At 31.3% G+C, this 19,527-nt stretch overlaps 1 protein-coding gene across 1 annotated transcript; it reads right to left on the bottom strand.

Moving 5' to 3' along the window:
- Positions 1–1,640: 1,640 nt before the first annotated feature.
- On the bottom strand, positions 1,641–18,138 carry LOC108912251. The gene is made up of 3 exons (XM_018717440.1): positions 17,922–18,138; positions 4,897–5,085; positions 1,641–1,963 (listed from the first exon to the last, which is right to left on the bottom strand). Exons 1-3 carry the CDS (start codon positions 17,994–17,996, stop codon positions 1,796–1,798), a joined length of 432 nt encoding a protein of 143 aa, XP_018572956.1. The 5' UTR covers positions 17,997–18,138; the 3' UTR covers positions 1,641–1,795.
- Positions 18,139–19,527: the final 1,389 nt, after the last annotated feature.

Here is a 19,527-nt window from a genome sequence, read left to right as displayed (position 1 = left end):
GGAACTTGAAAATTTGTGAAACTATATTTTTTAAGCGATGAATAAGATGCGCGTTGTAATTTCAGCGTTGTTCATAGAGGGCGCCACTTACGACCAATTTTACCAAAAATTTAGTTAATAACTTTTTACCCTGTATATTTAACATAAAACTTGATTCAAAACCTGTAAGAGCAATCATTTTCATCTTGTTTCATTTCGGCATCTCTATCCATTTTCGAGAAAAATCAATTTAACGAACACTACGATTTGATAATACGAGAAATTAAAAACGAAACAAACCAAATGTTTCTTCGTGTTATTACAACAATTAACAATAAAACAAATAAAATACGTAATTATGATTTAAAGCAATTGTTCGAAGAATCCACCGTTTGACACTGATACACTTTACACGTTTTCTGAGAGATCTTCGAGTTTGAAACAACATATTGGCATTGCGTCTGACTTCGTTGGTTGCGATTTGTATTCTTTGCCACAACTCTTCAGGCGAGCCAATAGATTCTTTGTAAACTATATCTTTCATTCGAGACCAAATAGAAAAATCAAGAGGATTGAAGTCCAGACTTCTGGGTGGCCAAGCAAAAATGCTTACATGGCCAATCCAGCGATTTAGAAAAACTGCATCTAAATATGCACGCACTGGGGTGCATATCTCTCCTTAAATAACTTCTTCAAGTCGTGGAAGAATTATTTGCTTGGCCACCCAAAAGTCCGGACTTCAATCCTCTTAATATTTCTATTTGGTCTCGAATGAAAGAATCTGTTGGTTCATGTGAAGAGTTGTGGCAAAGAAAACAAATCGCGGCCAACGAAGTCAAACGCAATCCCAATATGTTGTTTCAAACTCGAAGATCTCTCACAAAACGTTGTATAAAGTCTATAAGTGTCAACGGTGGATTCTTCGAAAAATTACTTTAAATCATAATTACGTATTTTATTTGTTTTATTGTTAATTGTTGTAATAACACGAAGAAACATTTGGTTTGTTTCGCTTTTAATTTCTCGGATTATCAACAACATAGTGTTCGTTAAATCGATTTTTCTCGAAAACGAATTGAGATACCGAAATGAAACAAGAATACATAATTAATGGAAAAATGATTGCACTTTCAGATTTTGAATCAAATTTCATGTTAGACATACAGGGTAAAAAGTTATTAACTAAATTTTCGGTAAAATTGGTCGTAAGTGGCGTCCTCTATGAGCAACGCTGGAATTGCAACACGCATCTTATTCGTCGCTTTAAAAAATATAGTTTCAAAAATTTTCAAGTTCCTAATCTACATATTTTCAAAATAATGGAAAAAACGATTTAAAATTTTAACTTTCAACACCTCGTATTTCCGAAACTATCAACTTTCGGATAATGTACATTTGCGCTAATGGTCACCATTTCACGTGTAGTATCTTCAGCTTTTGATTTTCCCATTGTTAATGAATCACCCTGTATATCTAAAACGCAACAATTTGTCTGTGTCTACTAAAACTTTTATCTGCATCATTTTTTTCTAAATACAAATGTAAACAAATTAAAATAACAAATTTTCGTTGGCTCTCTGTTAAAAATTAAATCTTTTGAAGTAGAAGGATAAAAAGAAAAAGATGAAACAAAATCATATCTTATAATAAAAAATCCACAAGGTATTACAAAAATATGAATATCTAATTTGTTCAGCCTTCTACAACACTGTATGCCTCTACCTTGCTCTTTTCCTCATTTTTTTTAACGTATACAGGCCCTATATACATCAGCATTGTCCGATACACTTTCGATTAACTGTTCAACTCCGTTCTCTTACGCTATGGAATAGGATCTATTGAAAACCTGTAAATTATTTTTCTTAGGAGAAGGTTTTCCTCCAAGGAGAGAACCTAGTCCAGGAACCTGGACTAGGTTTTCACTTGACTTTGTAGATTTTATTATTACATCTTCTATATGTTGCTGCAGAGCTAATTCATTTGTCTGAAACAAAAATACGAATATTAACATCATTAGAATATACAAAAGTTGCAAAATTCCACTGACAAAATTAAACAGGTAATTATGTGACCAGAAAACAAGAAAGAAGGGTCATATAAACGTAGGTCTAAAAAGACTTGGTTCTTAACAAACAAGGTCATACGGTTTTTATTCCTTTTTTTGTTTTTTTCATTTGTTTTATAAAGGGTGTTTCAATTAAAACTTCCCACCTGGAAAATATCGAAATTAAAAAAAAAAACAAAAGAACCTGAGGCACAAGGGGTAAGTTTTGGTGTCTTGGAAGCTACCCCTTAGGCAGGGCGTAAAATACCCTTAAACTTTTAATGGCACTCTATGTTGAGTGAGACCTGTTTTAAAACTTTTTTAATTCTGCTCACGACGACATACGATTTTTTAAATTTTGGTGTGGATATGACAATAAAATAATCACTTATAAAGACTAAGACAAAGTTTCAGTGAAGGAAAGAATGTTATTTTTTTAAATATTCAAATTGGTTTCCCTCCGCTTCCATACAATAATAAAATCTTTGCTCCACTTCACATTTCGAGGCCTTTCGGGCGCTATCTGACGTACTTTATTACTCTCATGGCTTATTCGAAATTTGTAATTTTAATCATTGGCAGCAATTTTCATACAAAAATTAAATTTGGAAAACATGGAAGCAAATATATAAAGATGTCATAGTATGTGTTCAAAGTGGCCACCATTTATTTGTATATAAAGATTTAGACGACGAAGAAAATTGAAATGTAAACCACGGACCCCATAAAAAATAATCCAGTGGATTTAAGTCGGGAGAACGTGGTGGCCAATTTACAGGAGCGTCATTACCTCTACCCACCCATGTTGATTTAAATGGTTACGAACAGGTAACGAAAAATGTGGTTGAGCCCCATCATGCATAAACCACATATCTCTCCGAAGTTGTAGAGGTACATGTATCCTCTAACAAGTCTGGCAACGTATTTTGTACATGTTCCAAATAAATTTCTCCCCTTATATCTGTGGTAAAATGACAGGACTAACAATAACATTTCTAATTATTCCTGACCACATATTAATTTTAAATTCGTGTTAAAAATGTCTAACTTTCACTGTGTGTGAATTTTTGTCTGCATAAACGTGTTCATTGTGGAAATTAGTTAACCCTCTCTTGTGAAATACTGTTCCCGAAGTGAAAATCCATTTCTCTTTGCCTATTAGCAAATCGACAAAAACCTACGCGCGTACATCGCTCTCGACATACGTGTGTCTCTTCACGAGTTTTGATAAAGAAAAACTAATAACTATACGGCATGAAATGATTGCTAGGATGCAAGGAACAATATCCGGTAACTTTTTTGGCATTTCATCGAAGTTGAATAATAAAAAAAGCCTTATAAACAAATAAAACCAGCATTTTCGTTGAAATTTCACAACTTTTTAAGCTGCCATTAATTGTTAACTAAATAAAATGGAAAAAAATGGAACTTACCTATCTTGTAAAATAAGGTTCAAGCTTTAAAATGAGATGTCGTGCGTCTCAATCCGTTTAATAGAACCAGAGATATGGTAAAATTTGTGCGCGCGGAGACGGAAAATGTAAGATATTTGCACTAAATTTGTAATAACTTTGGTTAAAGTTAATCTTTTTTAATTTTCAAAAAAATGTATGTTTGTTATGAGCAAACGTAACTATTAACGCATAAAAAATTGTACTAGCTATAATAATAAAAATTTTACAGCCATTTAAACATTTAATTTGTTAATAACAATTAAACTGACCACTTTCAGCTTTTGCGACCAAGTTTTTTGGATTCAGGAGGTCAAGATACTACGAATAAGTTGTTTGCAGCCGTGGCACTCTGGTTGGCCACGGCACCCTATCTGGCTATAATCTCTAGACTATAGTACACGTGCAAACTAAAAGTGGGTCAGATAGAATTCACTGTCGTACAAAATTTGTTTTCGGTTAAATAATAAGTTGTTTGCAGCCGTGGCAGTCTGATTGAACCCTATCTGGCTCCTACACTAAATCTATTAAATTTGTTTTCATTCAATTCAATCATTGACAGTTTCCGAGATAACAAAGTTGTCACATCCAAATTGTACCACCCTGTAGGTATATCAGAGATCTCCCGCAGTCAGATCGGTCGTAAATACCTCCACAAAGCTTCCGTTCTGAAAGTTCACTACCTCTGTCTGCTTCCAGCAGATGTAAATATATGACTGTTTTGAAAGGAACTTTAATTTTAAAGGCTCGATGAAAACCGATAGTTAAATCAAATTATCTGGTTCATAAATAAATCGGAATGTTATTTTGTTTTCACCTCAATATCTGAGATATATCTTTCGTACATATTAAAAATTTGATTTTATCTAAAACATGCACATTTTTCACGTGTTATATCGCTTCAAGTATGTAAATACAAAACTAATTTTACCTTGATTAAATTAACCACGTGCTATTTTAACTTTGATTTTATAGACGTTTTATAAACACGAGAGATATTAAATTTTCCTAGAACCCGTATTCATCTTTTATTATACCCATGTGTAATATAAACGAAAAATTATGCTACGTCATTATCTCGTAAAGGCAGAAAATTATGCGTAACACAAGTGTTTTATGTAGTTAAAATGACGATAACGAGATTAGAATAATGAGTTACCTTTCATAAATAATTCACTGAATATTTCATTGGAAATGTCTAAATTTATGTGCTCTTCTGTGTAAAATGAAAGTGGAGCGTATAAATCAAAACCATTTATTTACTTTTATCGAAAATAAGTATTAAATTTTGAGTTGGGTTTAAATCTGGATCGAAATTCCCATTTTTCATAAAAAAAATAATAAACTGACTAAATAATAATTAATTTTTCAAACTTCCGACCGAATTGTTCCCAAATACTTGATCTCAATAATTTAACTTACTTTTAAAAGTTTTTTCTTTCTTTGCGAAGCGTATAAAAGCCATAAAAGGTAGAGGAACATAATAAGGGACGCTCCTAGAAGGGCAGACAGTCTTGTAGATCCATAAACGACGGCGTGATAAAGACCTAATCCTACCAAGAAGATCACTATTCCAGCAGCGAGATACCTTCCAGTCCGACGTCTTTCTTCCTGAAATTGATAAGCAACTCAACATTTCTCAAAGATCCAAATGTTTCACTGGAACAACATGATTAAGCATTGGTAGTAGTAAATCTACCCTCATTTAGGATAGGTGCCCGATTAGGCCAAGCAAATAAGATTTTTACTCGAAAAAAGTCCTATCCGCGAGATTATTATAAAATTGTCTAAAGGAACATAATACAAGACATCTCTCATCTCGTGAGTCAAAAACTTTTATTAGCTAATTTTTCTATTTAAACAAATAAGTGAGGAAAACAGTTTTTTCACTTTGCAGGGAAAACCATCAATTTTAGCGAAAAGTGACTCTCAGACAGCTTATAGGGAGTAAAATTATCTACAAAATGAGACTGGTTAAATTAAAATCGGTTAATAAACAAAAAAGTTATTGCAAAAAAACAAGAAAAGTGCCCATTTTTTCATTTGTTTATAACTATCGCATTTATTGTTAAAATTTTATAAAACCTATGACAAGTTGAGGGTTTTGTCATACTTTAAAAGTGTGCCAAAAGTGGGCGCTGTAGGTGCAATAGTTTTCGCACAATTCTATTTGTTTATAGCGGAGGCTCCAAAAGTTATGAACTTTAAGCCTCTGTACAGACGTTAATTTTCAATCAAACATGATTCTGAAAGCGTCATTGTAATCTTAAAGACGCAATTAAGCGACCTATTAAAAAATATCACCGTTTTTTTGACATTAACATTCTCAAATTGTGCATTAAAAAACCGTGCGTTTTTCGCTTATAAACAATTTGAATAACATTGTTGCTATTTATGCTATCTCACCGAAAATAGATGCAATGGATAGCTGGCAAAAAAATACAGTTTTAAAATAAAAAAAGTGCCCTCTACGACCAACAGGAGCCAAGATAAGAATCTTTTTTTAAAAAATCGTAGCGCAATTGTTTATAAATATTAAGACTTGAATTTTTCGCAAAATAAAGTTTACGACGTAAACTACGATTTCCCGTGAATTGCATTGAAAAATGTGGAAAATTAACGACTCACGAGCCCTTTAAAGAGAAGGTACTCGCTAAGTAAACTGTCCGGCGGCCGGCGGCGTGGTGGTGGGGGAAGTGCGCGCTGTAAATTTTGCAATATCTCGGCTTCTATTCATCGTAGAAACTTTTTTTTTTTTTAAACTGGGGTAGCTCGACGAAAAAATAACAATGGGCATATTTACGAATTCGTAGAATAGCCCTGAACCCCAGAAAAAATGCATCTTTTATAATTAATTTTTTTTAATTTACAAAAATGTCACAAAAATTATTGTTAAACGAAATATTAATTAAAATTTCAATTTCGGAATTATTTTACTATTATTAAATAAATAAATGAAGCTATCGTTCATTTAAAAAGTTATTTCTTTTACATATTAAGGCAAAGTAAACTTGTTTTTTCAATATTTTGTTAGCTATTTAATTACGATTTAAATGTAAAATTAAAGTAAAAATTCACAAATTATTTTCAAATTATTATTTATTGTTAAAAGATTTAAAAAAGAATAAAAAGCATTTGAATTTATTGCAAAATTCTCAAAATTAAAAAATATTAATAAAAATAATGCCTTCGATAAAATTACAATTTTAACTTCTTGAAATTTTAATATATAAAGTTTTTTTTATTATACTTATTACTAATTTTAAACAAAAAAATGTTTGCAACATAATCAAAATTAATTAAAAAAATATTAATCACAACCATTTTCAATAACAGATATAATGCAATATAACACAATTTAAAATTTTAAGTTTTTTCTATTTTTATGATTCACGGGAAATCGTAGTTTACGTCGTAAACTTTATTTTGCGAAAAATTCAAGTCTTAATATTTATAAACAATTGCGCTACGATTAAAAAAACATATCTTGGCTCCTGTTGGTCGTAGAGGGTGCTTTTTTAAAAAAAATTGTATTTTATTGCCAGCTATCCATTGTATCTATTTTCGGTGAGGTAGCATAAATAGCAACAATTTTATTCAAATTGTTTATCATCGAAAGACCCACGGTTTTTTAATGCACAATTTGAGAATGTTAATGTCAAAAAAACGGTTATATATTTTAATAGGTCGCTTAATTACGTCTTTAAGAATACAATGACGCTTTCAGAATCATGTTTAGTTGAAAATTAACGCCTGTACAGAGGCTTAAAGTTCATAACTTTTGGAGCCTCCATTATAAACAAATAGAATTGTGCGAAAACTATTGCACTACAGCGCCCACTTTTGGCACACTTTTAAAGTATGACAAAACCCTCAACTTGTCATAAGTTTTATAAAATTTTAACAATAAATGCGATAGTTATAAACAAATTAAAAAATGGCACTTATCTTGTTTTTTTGCAATAACTTTTTTGTTTATTAACCGATTTTAATTTAACAAGTCTGTCTGAGAGTCACTTTTCGCTAAAATTGATGGTTTTCCCTGCAAAGTGAAAAAACTGTTTTCCTCAATTATTTGTTTAAATAGAAAAGTTAGCTAATAAAAGTTTTTGACTCACGAGATGAGATATGTCTTGTATTATGTTACTTTAGATAATTTTACAATAATCTCGCGGATAGGACTTTTTTCACTAATTCTCCTGATGTAGATCTTTATTTCCCAATAATAGAATAAAAATAAGAATATAAATGGATAGGGCGAATTGTCAGTAAAACTGTTTTTCAACTTACCCCTACTACAAATAAGATAAAATAAAAATGTGACACATAATGAGTAGATAATAAAATACATAAATAAAATGATTACGATAAATATATGGATTACTTTTCGAGATAGGTATATCGAAAAAACCGTCAAAAATCGACAATTTTGTTTTGCTGATCTCTCGCAAATTAAAGTTTTGAAACTTGTTACTTGCTGTAAATGTAGCCCTCGGCAAGCAAAAAAAGTANATAAAATGATTACGATAAATATATGGATTACTTTTCGAGATAGGTATATCGAAAAAACCGTCAAAAATCGACAATTTTGTTTTGCTGATCTCTCGCAAATTAAAGTTTTGAAACTTGTTACTTGCTGTAAATGTAGCCCTCGGCAAGCAAAAAAAGTACCTTTTTTAAAATTAAAAGATATTAAAAACTTTTCGAATTATATCGATTTTACGAAAAAAAAAGGTCATCTCGAAAATCGGCCCTTCTTGCTCGACGAAAAGTCGTAGAGAAACGAATCAGGGCTAATTTTTTCTTAAGAGTTGTACTTTCATGGTAAAAAAAGTGATAACTGTTTTATTCATTTCAAGTGCCCAAAGATGACCGAAAAAAGTAAAAATTGTTTGGTCGCGTTTTTCTTGAATATCTTTTTCGATTTTCATTTCTCGATAATATCTATTACATACATATATATATTCTCTGATAGTCAAGCTGCAATTAAAGCTTTAGCCGCACACAAATTAAGTTCAAAACTGGTGTGGGATTGTTTACAAATTCTGACTGAACTGGCCACCAACAATACAGTCAGACTGTGTTGGGTGTCAGGGCACAAAGGCATTTGTGGAAATGAGAAAGCGGATGAACTTGCTAGGAAGGGATCCGAGACAGAGTTCATTCGCCCGGAGCCCTTCTGTGGCACATCTCCCAGTGTGGTCAGGCGGGCTCTGGGCAAATGGACAGAGACAGAACATAGGAAATACTGGACTTCAAGGCCAGGACATAGCCATTCCAAGGAGCTTATGGAGTATCCTTCGAATGGAAGAGCGAATGAGTTACTGAGCTTGAATAGAATCCGGCTCAGGAGAGTGACAGGACTCATAACGGGACACTGTCACTTTAGGAAACATCTACATAAGCTAAAGCTTGTAGACAGTCCGGTCTGCCGAGGATGTGAATCGGCGGATGAAACTTCTCTGCATATCCTGGGCGAGTGCCCGGGATTTGCACGTAGCAGAATGGCGCTCCTTGGGAGACCCTATTTGGAACCCAAGGAACTGAGAGAAGTGTCAGCAAGAAAGCTTTTGGACTTTGTAAAAAGGACAAATCTACTTGCTGAATAGGACTAGTAGTGGGACGCACAATAGGCCTAATTAGGCCGCAGTGCTATGGGACTTATTAGGACCAACCACTAGATGAAGATGAGATGAGATGTCTATTACAGGAATCGATTGCTGGCATATTTACGCGAATTTAAAAAAAAAAACGTTACTCTTCGGCCTTCTGAAGCCGAGATAATTTTTTTTTCAAAAAATTCCACAGGCTGCTATTTAAGTGCTACAACGTCCATTCTTACAGAGATTGAAGTTGAATACTTATATTTTCCAGAAAAGCATACTGTGGTTCATTTCATAGCCACTTCTGCATTTTTAATTGTGCGCCAAACTGAAGCATTTTTGAAATGTACAAGTGTTTTTTACATTGTGATGCATCCCAATGTGAAAATTTTGAAACTCCAAACATCCAATTAGACGATGATTCTTTTGACGCGTTTGAATCACTCATTGATGCAACGAATTATGTGGAAAATATAGGAAACGAACCATGGAAGAAGAAGAAAATGAATCACAGTCGAGGGAATTGAAGAGAAGAAGAATTGAAACATAAGAGCGATATACATAAGCTGTGAATATAAAAAATGTAATAGACGAATATTTTTATACCACGTAATTTTTTGTACAACACCTAATTAAATAAATATTTTGTAATACTTTTATAACAAAAAGATATAATTACCATAAAACGATGTACTTACTTACTTTATTTCATAAACAATTATTGAAATGTTAACAAGAGTGGAGAAAATTTTTAGTCTAAAGGAAAATTACATTTTTCAAATCGCGCGAACTCAGTTTTCGAAGCGGCCGAATAGCTTTAGCCCCACTCCGCCGCCCGCTACAGTTAGCTCGCGCCGCGCTCGAATGCTTCGGTTTGACGCACAATTAAAAATGCAGAAGTGGCTAAAACGAACCACAGTTTTTTTTATTGAAAATATGTTTTCAACTTCAATCTCTGTAGCTGTAGCGCTTAAATAGCGGTCTGTGGAATTTTTTGAAACAAAAAATATATTGGTTCCAGAAGGTCGTAGAGCAACGATTTTTTTTAATTAGCGTAAATATGCCAGCAATCGATTCCTGTAATAGACATTATCGAGAAATGAAAATTGAAAAATATATTCAAGAAAAACGCGACCAAAACATTTTTAATTTCTTCAAAGTCATCTTTGGACACTTAAAATGAATAAAATCGTTATCACTCTTTTCTATCATGAAAGTACAATTCTTAAGGAAAAAAATGAGCCCTGATTCGTTTCTCTACGACTATTCGTCCAGCAAGAAGGGTCGATTTTCGAGACGACTTTTTTTTTTCGAAAAATCGATATAACTCGAAAAATTTTATATTTTTTAATTTTAAAAAAAGGTACTTTTTTTTTGCCGAGGGCTACATTTACTGCAAATAACAAGTTTCAAAACCTTACGTTGCAAGAGATACAGCAAAAACAAAAAAAGTCGATTTTTGACGGTCTCTCGAACAGCGATTTTTATTATGTCATTAGAAAAAAACTGTTTGAAATAAATATAGGGCTTTGCAGTATCTTTTAGGTTTATATTGATTTTTGAAATTTATAATAAATACCTATCGAAAAATCATAAGACACAAACGTTTTAGGGTTTTTTTTAAATCTATTCCAGTAAAGAAATATTAAATACGTACACAGGATCAGCCAAAAAGTCATGCCGAAACAAAGTTGTTTTTTTGTTAATGGAACACCCTATATATTATTCCATATTTCAATTCTTCTCGAAATTGTAACAAAAGTCATAGTAATATAGCACACCTAAACTTAATCGTTTTCAGGTTTTCGAACTTTGCAAATCATTTTCTTATAAATTATACAAAAATATTTTAGTTCTTTAAGTTTATAGTCCATCAAGTTACCTTTGCAAGTTTCTAGTTCAATAACAACGCTACGTCGATCTTTTCTCTAATAATGAAAACACATGTATTGAAGTTTTAATGATCACAGGATATGATGATAGAATACGAAGTTGTGACGAAGTAGTGGAAATTTTTCATGAATTGCATCACAATCGGGATCGTATTTCTAAATCAACTGTTTCAAAAACATTGCAGCGTTTTCATGAAATTGGAGATATTACAGATCGACGAAAAAGTGGAAGACCAGTAAGCGTTAGAAATGAAGAAAATTCTTTGAATGTCATGTTAAGTGTGGTGGACAATCCAATAAATTCGATACAATAGAGGGCTTTAAATCATAATATTACTAAAAAAAATTGCAAACGGGAAAAATTGTATCCATATATTACAGTCTTTAAAAACTGGTTGAAGTAAAAAATATGTATGTATAGAGAATAACAAAGGGCTAAGTATAGAACCCTGTGGATTGCCATATCTTATTGGAAGTATATTTGATGTTTTAGAATCAATCACTTGTGTTCGATTGGTAAGATAGTGTCGAATTAGAGATGAAGAGACGTTATCAAAACCGTAATATAAAAGTTTGTTACAAAATATATCATCCTTTCGAAACCGACCAATTCAAGCCAAGTACATCCGTAGCAGATATTATTACATCATATACAGGGTGTCCGGAAAGGTCATGTCAAAAATGAAGGTGTATACAGGGGAGATCAAAATAGTTTTAGTACTTCATAATTTTTTTTCCTATCGGGCTTCGTTGTGGAATAATTCGCCTTCAAAGAAAGAAATTTGAAAACAGATTCCAATTATAACTTCTAAGTCGTTACCATGACAACAATGTAATTTGGGCAATTAAAGTCACTCATGGTAATGTTCATTTTCAAGTTTAAACTGATATTCAATATGCCCGGATTATACAGGAGCAGACGAAATTATTCATTTAAATTTAAACATCTTCGACAGCATCGCCAAATTTGACATTTTTCTTTCATAGTTCGATTCCTCTCTCACTTTGTTTAAAAAAAGGTATACCGTACATCAGTATCTTGTACGCTTTTTGAGAAAATCGCATTTTATTAACAACAGACATGTATTGTACCAAAAATGCGACATTAACATTTTTGTAAAAATCTTGGTTTCTTTGGAAATTAAGATGATTGTCAACAAATATGTATAATTAGCAGTTAGATATTTATCATAAATAATTTTGACGCCATTTGTTGATTCAATATCATGGAGGATTTTAGCTATGAAGAATTTGCGTTTGTGTTCGGATTTACGCCAACCTCTTTCCAAATAGAATAAAATTTGCGTATTTGAAGAGACGAAAACCCCCATGCTATTATACAGACAAATCACTAACAAAAATTTATTATTAATACATGGATGGGAATAATTGGAAACTACTTAGTGGGACCACATATCATTCACGACGCTTTAAATGGGGATAAATACCTACATTTACCGCAAGAACACCTTAACCCGTTATTGGAAGACGTATCTTTAAATATTTGAAATAACATGTGGCTTATACCCCCGGTGGTGCACCACCCCATTTTAGCAGGGCAGTAAGGGCTTATTTAAATACTACATTTCCCAATCAATGAATCGATCGAGGCAGTCCTTTTCCGTAGGTGCATCGGTGTCCCGATCTGAATTCTCTCGATTTTTGTCTTTGGTGCCATCTTAAAAGTCTTGTTTATCAAACTCCTATAAATTGTAGGAAAGAATTATTAAATGATGATCACCACATGTTATTTGGAGTACAGTAGAGGTGTTTGAGCAATTTCAGAAAATGCATTGAAGTTCAGTGTGCACATATTAAATATCTTACTTAACAGTTCCCTTTTTCTTTTAATTCTATATAAACCAAGATTTTTACAAAAATGGTAGTATCACATTTTTGATACAATAAATGTATGTTGTTAATAAAATTCGATTTTCTCAAAAACGGTACAAGATACTCATATATGGTATAGCTTTTTTTTAACAAAGTGAGAGAGGTATCGAACTATGATCGTGATCAGTCTCTGTGATCACGTAAAATGTTTTACATACCTGGATTTCTGCTATCAACGAACTTCATTTAACAAAACTAAAAACAATATTTGAATATTTAAATTATCTTAATACCTTTTCAATAAAGTTGAATAATATGCTTGATAGCTTGATCTAATAACAAAATATGCTTTTTTAAAGAATTTTAGTAAAAAGGGGAAATATTTTTATAGGTGGTCAAATCAATTACAACTAATCTAGTTATGTTCACCTCTTTTGACACTACTTTCAAAATGCTATTATTTCTAAAAGTTTGAAGTTGTATATAATTTTTTCCTGTAAATATTTATTAATTCCATATGAGAAGGAAAACTACCTGATGAAACAATCTTAAGTAGATGTGGAAACAAAAAAATCTCTTTGTAGTAACTGTTTTTTCCGTGATTAGTATTTGTCAATGGTGATAATGGAACAGCAAGAATACAACATATTACTTATAATAATTGCATTATTTAACAATTTCAATACATCAGGTACGTGTTTTCGTATTATTTATATTGAGACATCATTTTTAGTTTTCATTCTGGATATTAAACAAACATGGTAAGTGAACAAAAAAAGCTTGATTGTGCAAAAAAATATTTTGCAGCTATAATAGAATCGAATTCGATGCAAAGTAGAGCAAAAAGTTGTCGGTATTTTATCAAAGGAAAATCATGTCATCATTTTTAGGAGGCGTAAGATAAATCATTTCAAATTTAAAATGAAATTCAATGTAAAATCTGAAATACCGCTGCATACGCACTGTGTTCTGGTAGTAGCTGTAGTCGCCCAGGTGCATCGAGTGTACGAACTGGTCGGTTATACGTCAAATACTAACCTGGCGAGCTTTGCCGTCAATTAGAGAGCGCTTCCAAAAAACAAGTAAACAACAGTGGCGCGTACAGAGGTAAAATGTAGTACATATGTGGAAATTAAAAAACAAATTGGATTTATAATAAATTAAATTTAAAATAAATAGTTTATGAGAATAAAGGAATTTTTGTAAGAACAAGGGTGCCAGACCTGAACTGATCCCCTCGTCCCTTCATAATGTATAAAGAAATTATTCAATTTGTAAAACCGTTAAAAGCGTACTTCATTGGTTCTCTTGACGGACAATGATTTATTACTTTGCATCGAATATGATCCTACTATAGGTGACAAAAAAAACTCCCTTTATCAACAGAAAATTTAACGACTTTTGATGACAGATTTCGAAAAAGACACTTTTCGTCAATATTACACCGTATGGTTTAATCGAATACTTCTTTTTAGTTACTCAAAGTTGATATATTTTTATAATTACTCATTTTTAGAAGAATTTTTAGCTATACAAATTACCCCATAAATGTGTATTGTTTAATTACTGGCGCATTCGCCATTTTCAAAGTCAAAATAATTTGTCTAATAATAATTAGGACTAAACATACACTTTTCTGTATCATATATTGAAGTGAATATCATATTGTTGAAGTGAAAATTGAATTAAAACTGAAGAGTTTTCCATAACAAATTCACAATTTTTAAAGTTTAGAGTTTAAATCACTTTGATATTAAACTTATTCTGTCTATTCTAATCGAAACCACTTCAATGTAAAATAATTACCAAATAATGCAATTAATTGTTTACACAAACCACTTTAATGGAAAACTTATTAATAATAAGAAACACGGAAGTCAATCGATCAATGTAGAGTATATTTACGTTTACGTACTATAAATATATTAAGCCGATTCAAATTAATTTTAAATTTTATATCAAAACGTCATGTTGTATACTTTATATTAAATATCTAGGTTTGCTAAAGAAATAATAAGCTGGTCATTAATTCATTGTATATGATGCTTTATCTTAGGAACCTATTCGAATAAAGATTATTGTTAAAATGACTCGGTAAGCAAGCTCTTAATTATTATTAACTATTAAAATAAAAATACTGTATTCAAATTGGAATGAAAATCATACACCTACCATTATAAAAATCAATAAATAATGTTGCAAATCTTCAAAGAAATATTAAACATTATACGAAAACTCACTGGAAAAAATTAAAGGAACAAAAATATATCATGCATTTTTTAATAATTTTGGAGAGGCTGTATTTCAGTAAAAAATGGTCGTGTCGAGATAAAGAAAAAACATTTTGAAGCTTGAAGTTTCTATTATTTCAATCAATGTAGGTGTCAGTAAGCTTGTTTAATCAGCTTTAATTTGCTTTTTGTTTTTGAAAAGTCTCCGTACGACAATTTTTTACCGAGATATTGATGATTAAATGACAAATTACATTTTTATCGTTAATCATCGATATCAGCAATAAAGGATTACACGGTAAATCCAAGGGCGGTTTTGAAATCCTTAATAAATTCTCTACGAGGATCTATTATTATTTTCCAAAAATGTTTTATCATCCTTGACATTAATTTGAAAAAAATGCAAACAAAAAACTTTTCCAGTTTTTTAGAAAATCAATAACTTAAAAACATTGACGAAAAGAGTAAAAAGCAAAGACATTTTTATAGTTCAGTGTACCCACAATAACCCTGCAAATTGACAAGTCGTTCCATCCAACCGTTTTTCTGTTCGAATTGACCAAAGTTTTGGAAAGAATTAAAGGAACACTTATTATCTAAATGAAAAAGAAGAATTTTTCTCGCCTTTTCCACAATTTTACATAAGATATCGTTTAAATTTAAGAAAAAACAAAAAATATATATTTTTTTCCTTTTAATAAAAATAATAATAGACATTTATTTCCAACAGGTATACATACACACAATTCCATAAAAAGCATGACAAACGAAAGATGAAAATAAAAAAAATCATAAAAAAAATACAAATACAAAACAAATTTAAATTATTAATAGATGTCGATGTGCTTAAACAAACATAATAGCAGTAAATCTACATGTTCAAAGAAGTAAGAAATATCACATTCGACATAAATTGCATTAAAATTGCTAGGCATTATATGTACCGGTGATTTCATCAAAAGGTTGCTGTGAGATGTATGCACCACAAGAAGGCGGTCATACCTACTTTCAAATCTACTAAATAATATAAATATGCCAGTTACTCACTGCAATCAATTCGATCATGGATATTATTACATAAAAATCTTACTGCCATAATTCTTCGTCCTAACTCTAAAGAAAACATATTAAATCTGTTAAAATTGTATTATCAATTACTCTTTAAAAGCTAAGTATTTTAAAAAACGTCTTTAAGCTGATACAATAACATCAATGTAACGGTTTTATAGTGGATACCAAACAAGAATACAATATTCTAGCTTAGACCTAACCAGAGAATAAAAAAGAATTTTTAGAGCATAAGTATTTCTAAATGATCAGGTATTTCTCATTATAAATAACAGTCATGAATACTATTTATTTTACTGTAAAATTTAAGATCATCGGCGAAACAAAGTTGGCATTTAATTAAATTGGCTAAATTATTAATGAAAATCAAATATAACAGAAGTCCCAAGTTGAACCCCTGTGGAACTCCTGTATTTACGTTATAAACATAGGATTTAAAACCATCATACATACATTATTTTCTGCCAGATAATTATGACTAATAAACATTGCAAAAAACCCATACATTCGAGTTTAGAAAGAAAAATGTAATGGCCAATCTGATCAAATGCCTTTTGAAAATCAAAGTAAATAACAACCTCTTGTTTATCAAGAAATTCACATAAATATTGTGTTAAGCAAGCTAAATTTGTCATACAAGATCTTTTTTCCATAAAGCAATGTTGGTCAGGTGTCGCATACATTTTAAATATTGGGTAAATGTAATTGGTCGAGATTATCTCAGAGTTTTGAAAAATTACACAACAATCATATAGCCCTTTTGGAAAAGTTACTGGACAATATTTTATCTTTTCTGTCAAAAAAAATTTACAGTTTACAAAAACTTTTGTTTATTTTTTATTTTTTATTTTTCGAAAAAAGAATAGGAACGACTAGATATTGTTTTCTCAAATGCCCAGCAACTTTTCCATAAGAAAAAATATAAAAATTTTTGTTCTCTTCTTTCTTCTTAAATTTAAACGATATATATGTAAAATGATAAAAAAAAGTCGAGAAAAATTCTTCTTTTTCATTTTGATAATGATAACATAATATTTAAGAGCAATAAACGAGGTCCTTTCCAAAACTTTGATCAATGTATCCATTGTAATTATGGATACATTGAACGTACAAAATATATCTTAACAATAGTCTTTTCATCGATTAAATTAATTGTAAATTAGCAGTAAAATTACCAAAAAAACTACAAAGTAGGTACTTTTTGCATTTTTTCAAATTGTCAAGGATGAAAAAAAAAATGTTCTTCGAAAACCATCTTTCTAGAGAGTTTAATCCAAAACCACCCTTAGATTTACTGTGCAATAATTTGTCGCCGAAATATCGATGATTAAAAACAAAAGTGTCATTTTTCAGTCAGTCCGTGTACAGTTCAAAAACAAAACAAAATTTGAAAATTTCGAGCTATTTCTTTAGATTCCTCGTTAATCATAATTCAAAAAAAATATTTTTCAAAAGAACTTGAAACTAGAGTTAAAAACTTCTAAATGGTTTTTCTTATCTCGACCATTTTTCCACGAGATACAGGCTTTCAAAAATCACTAAAAGATTTATGAAACATTTTTAGTCCTTAAATTTTTTCCAGTAGTGTATATCATTCCTGCAATATGACATCATATCCTATTACATTTTAAAAAAATGTCCCAACTTGCATGACCAAGTAGCTATTTGTCACATTATTTTTATTAACTTACTATTTCATTAAAAATCCTGATTTAGTAATAGAAAAGCAAATATGTATTAGCAATCAGTAATATAGCAACATAAGTACTTTGTTAAAAACGTTTTCGATGAACGTTATGACAAAATAGACCACCACTTACCTGAAGGCTTTCATCGTCTATCGATAAACTAGTATCCTCTACAAAATTTTCCTTCGATGCGTCAAGAACGACCATATTAATAAAACACGCGAGACTGTACGTGTTACGTCCCACCAAGAATACACCAAACTATCCATATAAAAAGGATTGATTGGTGGGAGATGAAGAATTAAGCCAGTGAATAAATTGAGCGTCGTCAGGTTGTAAAAAGCATGCATGTGTGTTATGTCAGGCGCCCACAAATGTCTGAATTTATCGGATCTAGATCAAATTATCGCGTCCGTTATTATGAATGAATCCAATGAGAATGACTCATGGGTCTTATAGATGTTTTTCATTCGCAGTTATTTGTTTGAATAGAATATACCAGTACTTACTGCAGAGTTTATGTACCCACTTAAATATTTGTACTAATACAGGGGGTTTTTCTTAGATGAAAAAGGTCAAAGATGAAAAAAAAAACAGTTTTTCCTCAATATTTTTTTATATACCGGGTGTTACGAAGTTCGCGAACACGGACTATGGAATCATGTTAAGCTAGATAATGTCATAAAAAAATGTCTCTATCATTTTTCAGTCAGACCGATATTTTTCGAGATACGGCAGTTTTAAATATCCAAAAATAATAAAAATTTTCAATTATTAATCATTTGATAAACAATTATGACAAACGAATTGTTCAAAATTTCCACCACCTGCTGCTAAACATGCTTCAGTACATTGTGCTACAGCTCGAATGGAGTTGCGTACCTACTATCTCTGACGTTATTTGTTGTATTGTTTGAAACTGACAGCTCTATAACAGTTAATGACAATTCAAAAAGCATTTATCAATACTTTGACATCGTTAGAGTACAGTAAAAGTACCTGTCAATACAAACTGCAAAATAATAGGCCACAATTATTCAAATCGTGAATAGTATGATATGTTGATGGCTCTCGGAGTTTCAAATAATCGTGCAGGTGAAGCAGTGCGGTTGGCTTGGCAGAGGCGATCCATTTGCTTGACCACCTCGTTGTCCAGACCTAACGCGATGTGATTTTTTTATTTTGGGGCTTCTTAAAAACGTTGGTGTACAGAACAGTGTACAGTGGCAAATTTGAATGAATTGCAGAACCGCCTATTTCAATCAATTCAGCAAATAACACCAGAGGTGATACACAACTCCATTAAAGCAGTAGCACAATGTGCTGAAGTATGTTTAACAGCAGACGGTGGAAATTTTGAACAATTGTTGTAACTCGTTTGTCGTAATTGTTTATTTAATGATCGAAATTTGAAATTTATAAATATATACATATTTTTAATATTTTTGAATATTTGATACTGCTATATCTCGAAAAATATTGGTCTGATTGAAAAATCATAAATACACTTTTTTATCACCTTATCTAGCTTAATATGATCCCACAGTCCGTGTCCGCGAATTTTGTAACACCCGGTATACTATGGATAGACAAGGGATTTCCAGTCGACGTTCTGTATTTAGATTTTGCCAAGGCTTTGATAGAGTCCCGAAAAACAGGCTACTGTACAAATTAGAAAATAATGGAATACGGGGCTCATTACTTGCCTGGATAGATAGGTTCCTTACAAATCGAACGT

This window comes from Anoplophora glabripennis, unplaced genomic scaffold (genome assembly GCF_000390285.2).
Source record: "Anoplophora glabripennis isolate ALB-LARVAE unplaced genomic scaffold, Agla_2.0 scaffold875, whole genome shotgun sequence".
NCBI classification, from domain to species: domain Eukaryota; kingdom Metazoa; phylum Arthropoda; class Insecta; order Coleoptera; family Cerambycidae; genus Anoplophora; species Anoplophora glabripennis.
Note: the sequence above shows the minus strand (reverse complement) of the source record. Positions and strands in the feature narration are given on the sequence as shown.